The sequence below is a fragment of the Cebus imitator genome, unplaced genomic scaffold (genome assembly GCF_001604975.1).
Source record: "Cebus imitator isolate Cc_AM_T3 unplaced genomic scaffold, Cebus_imitator-1.0 Scaffold82, whole genome shotgun sequence".
Lineage (NCBI taxonomy): Eukaryota > Metazoa > Chordata > Mammalia > Primates > Cebidae > Cebus > Cebus imitator.
This window is the reverse complement of record NW_016107397.1, coordinates 657,286-660,951: the sequence shown is the minus strand read 5'-3', so window position 1 is coordinate 660,951 and position 3,666 is coordinate 657,286. Positions and strand designations below refer to the sequence as shown.

Below are 3,666 nucleotides of genomic sequence, written 5' to 3'. Positions count from 1 at the left end.
AAAAAAAAAAAAAAAAAGTGAAGGAGTAACAGTCCACCTTCTTCTCTTGATTTGACTTACAGGCACCAGGTAGGAAGAGCGCTGGATTCTACTCCTAACTCTTTTATAAATGACCTTCAACAAGTCAACCTCCACTCTCTCGGCCAACTCGGGGAACCCAGCCCGAGTACCCGACCACCTCTGAGATCCATTTCAGCTCCAAGAGGCTACAAGCTCTATTTCTCCAAGAGCGTTCCTCCAGTATGGACTCATTTTCCAGGTCCCTTTGTGTGTATACTCCTCACAAAAGGACACTCACAAATTGCACTCCACACTCACAAATCGCACTCCAACAAGAACGAGATTATCCTCTAATGTACTGCGCTAAAGTGAGAATCAGGGAGAAACGAAATAGCTCTCAGAGACGCTTCCTCCTATACAGAAGCAAGCAAGAAACGAAGAAATCAAACCCTTTCGAAGAGATAGGGCTAAGAAAACTCACAACACATTAGCCTTCACGCCTAAAGCTTTCAGTCTCCACAAAAAAACCTTGATTCCAAAATCTTTTTTTTTTTTGAACAGATAAGCCTCAAAAACGATTCATCTAGCACCCATTAAAAAAAGCAAATAAAAACTGCATAACTTTTCACTAAAAGATAATGCTTATGCAAGAAATCTTAGTCATGACGAGAGGATGCTTCCTTTTTAAAACAACAAATTTCGTGTTCCCAAAATACAACACAAAAACTTGGTATTTTTATTTTAATTTCACTTTTAACGAATACCAATCTCCTTCTAAACCTGCAAAATTTTAAACCTGTGTCTGCCCAGGGAAGGCAGGCATCAGCTCATCCAGAAGCAGTTTTTTCCTTCCCTTTCCTCTAAGTGGGCAATCTCATTCCCAGTTTCCAGCCCCAGAGTCCTGTCAGTTCATCCCCGGCCTAAAGTTCCCTCGGGAGAAGAAAAAATGCCAACTGTCGCCGCAGAGACAGGGATAAGACGCAGTCGAAGATCTGCACACGCCGCATCACGAGGCCGCGCGGGTACAATTTCAAAACTTAAACTGCAGGATTCATTTAAATTTAGAAAAACAAAAATTGTGAAAAGCAAAGCAAGAAATCCAGCTCCCCCTCCCCACGCCGCCTCCTCCCTCCCGGATCCTCAGGCCCTAAAGCCGACCCGGGGGCGGTAATGGGGATGGGGGGTGCGCTCCCCGCCGGCGGGGCCCCGGGGGCGGCCGGCGCTGGCCCTTCTGCCTCCAGGGCCGGCGCGCGCCCCCCCGCCGGATCCCCGGGAAGGATCGGCGGGAGCGGATTGAGAGTCGGCGTCCAGGCCCGCGGGCGGCCGGGGCGCGCTGACAGCTGCCCCGGGCGGCGGATGCGCGGCCGACCGGGCCCCGCTAGCCCCTGGCCCTACCCCGGCCCGCCCCGGCCCGTGCGACTGGAAAAGGATACTCCCGGGTGCGAAAGGCCTCCTGAGTGTGCGGGATGGTGAAGAGCGGCTCCTCTCCGGGCAGCGGCTTCACCAGCGGGAAGGGCTTGCGGCCCAGGAGCGGCGCCATCGCGGCGGAGGCAGCGGCGGCGGCGGCGATGGGGACGGGCGGCTACTGGGGCCGGCCCCGCGGCGCAGCACTAGGCCCCGCGGCCCGGAGCGAGCGCCAGGCGCCCGGGGGAGGGGTGGGGGAGGGGAGGGGTGAGAGGGCGGCGCGAACTCCGGCTTCCTTACCGCCGGCGCGGCCGCGCGACAGCCATGGAGCGGAACGCCAGGGCGCAGAGCTCCCGCACACACCGCTGCGCCTCCTAGCAGCCCCCAGCCGATCCCCGCCTCGGGTCCCGTCGGCCGGCAGTCACGATTCCTCCTCAGCAACACCGCAGGAAATTATTGAAAAATGGCGGGAGATTCCCCTCCTCCCCCCGGCCCGGCCAACGCACACACTAACTTGCTCCCCCGTGGCGCCGGTGTCGAATGCTCCAATAGGCGGAGAGCTGGTCAGCGCTCACAGCCTATTGGCTTGGAGGAGCTGCCGCTCCGCACCTGGGTCCCGCCCCCCTGCCCCTGTCGCGTAGTTGGGTTGCAGCGCACTAGAGGGCAGTCTGAAGAGGTGAAAGGTCACGTTATGTAAGCGCCGGTGACAGGCGTGCGGGCCTCGGGCGGCGGAGTTAAAAGTAGCGGACAGCGGAGAACAGAGAGGCCGAGAACTCAAGGAGGTCAAGCTTGAGAGGCCCCCTCGCATATACAGGCACTGCGCCATCTGTCACCGACGGCGACACCGACATCCGGGCACCACTGTCCGTGTGGTGCGCCGGAGGGGGAGGGGGAGCGCGCGGCCAGGGGCTTTGTCTTTTCTCTTGGGCTCCGCCCCCTTCTTAAAGGCGCCGCGCTCGGCCACGCCCGGGGATGTGCGGGTGGGGCTGGGCTGCAGCGAGGGGTTGGCGGGAAGTGGCCCCGGGAGCTTCCCCGAGCGAAGGTTCTGCGGAAGGACAACTTGAGCGCCAACTTTACTCACCCCAAAGTTAACTTCTGGGCGAGAGTGTGGTTGAGATCTGGGTAGAAGTATACTGCTTATTTCTAGGGGGTTGCTGGAAAGTAGAATATAGAAGCTGCTTTGGAAAAATGGATTGAAAGATGTACCTATTAAAGACACATCCTGGGTGGGCACAGTGAGTCACCCCTAATCCCAGCACTTTGGGAGGCAGAGGCGGGAGAATTGCTTGAGGCCAGGAGTCGAGACCAGCCTCAGTAACGTAGCGAGACCCAGTTTTATAAAAAATAAAAGGTAGGTTAAATTCACTTAGTATTCACTGGCACCTACAGTGTTCCGAGCTGCGTGCTGAGTATCATGGGAGGAAAAAGAATTAGACGTGGAGATTGCCCCCACCAAAAAAAAAACCAACAACAACAGAAAGAATCACAGTTCTGGGCGGGCATGGTGGCTCACATCTGTAATCCTAACACTTTGGGAGGCCGAGGCAAGTAGATCACCTGAGGTCAGGAGTTTGAGACCAGCCTGACCAACATGGTGAAACCCCGTCTCTCGTTGGGAGGCGGAGGCAGGAGAATCAGTTGAACCCAGGAGGCAGCTGCAGTGAGCCGAGATCGTGCCATTGCACTCCAGCCCGGGCAACAAGAGCGAAACTTCATCTCAAATAATAATAATAATCTTCGGAGGGAGGCCAAGGCAGGTAGATCACCTGAGGTCAGGAGTTCGAGACCAGCCTGACCAACATGGAGAAACCCCATCTCAACAAAAATACAAAATTAGCTGGGCATGGTGGCGCAGGCCTGTAATCCCAGCTACTCAGAAGGCTGAGGCAGGAGAATCGCTTGAACCGGGGAGGCAGAGGTTTCAGTGAGCCAAGATCGTACCATTGCACTCCAGCCTGGGCAACAAGAGTGAAGCTCAGTCTCAAACAATAAATAAATAAAAACAATAATCACAGCTCTGTACCAAGTGTACAATAAAAAAATAGCAGTAACTGTGTCTAGAGCGGGAGAACGTTTCAGTTGCTTCTCCAAACAGCACCACATAGTCCAAAATTTGTTTGGCTTTCCAGTACAATCAAAAACACACTCATTAAATTCTCTATGAAACTGTCTTTCTTAGCCGGGCGCGGTGGCTCAAGCCTGTAATCCCAGCACTTTGGGAGGCCGAGGCGGGTGGATCACGAGGTCAAGAGATCGAGACCA

General features: G+C 55.2%; 1 protein-coding gene across 1 annotated transcript in view; it reads right to left on the bottom strand.

Moving 5' to 3' along the window:
• The window catches only part of BAZ1B (bromodomain adjacent to zinc finger domain 1B), an 84,592-nt gene extending 82,677 nt beyond the window's left edge, over positions 1–1,915 (bottom strand). Inside the window, exon 1 of the mRNA XM_037740390.1 lies at positions 1,434–1,915. Coding sequence (XP_037596318.1) covers positions 1,434–1,540 — 107 coding nt within the window. The 5' untranslated portion in view covers positions 1,541–1,915. The remainder of the gene's footprint in view (positions 1–1,433) is intronic.
• Positions 1,916–3,666: the final 1,751 nt, after the last annotated feature.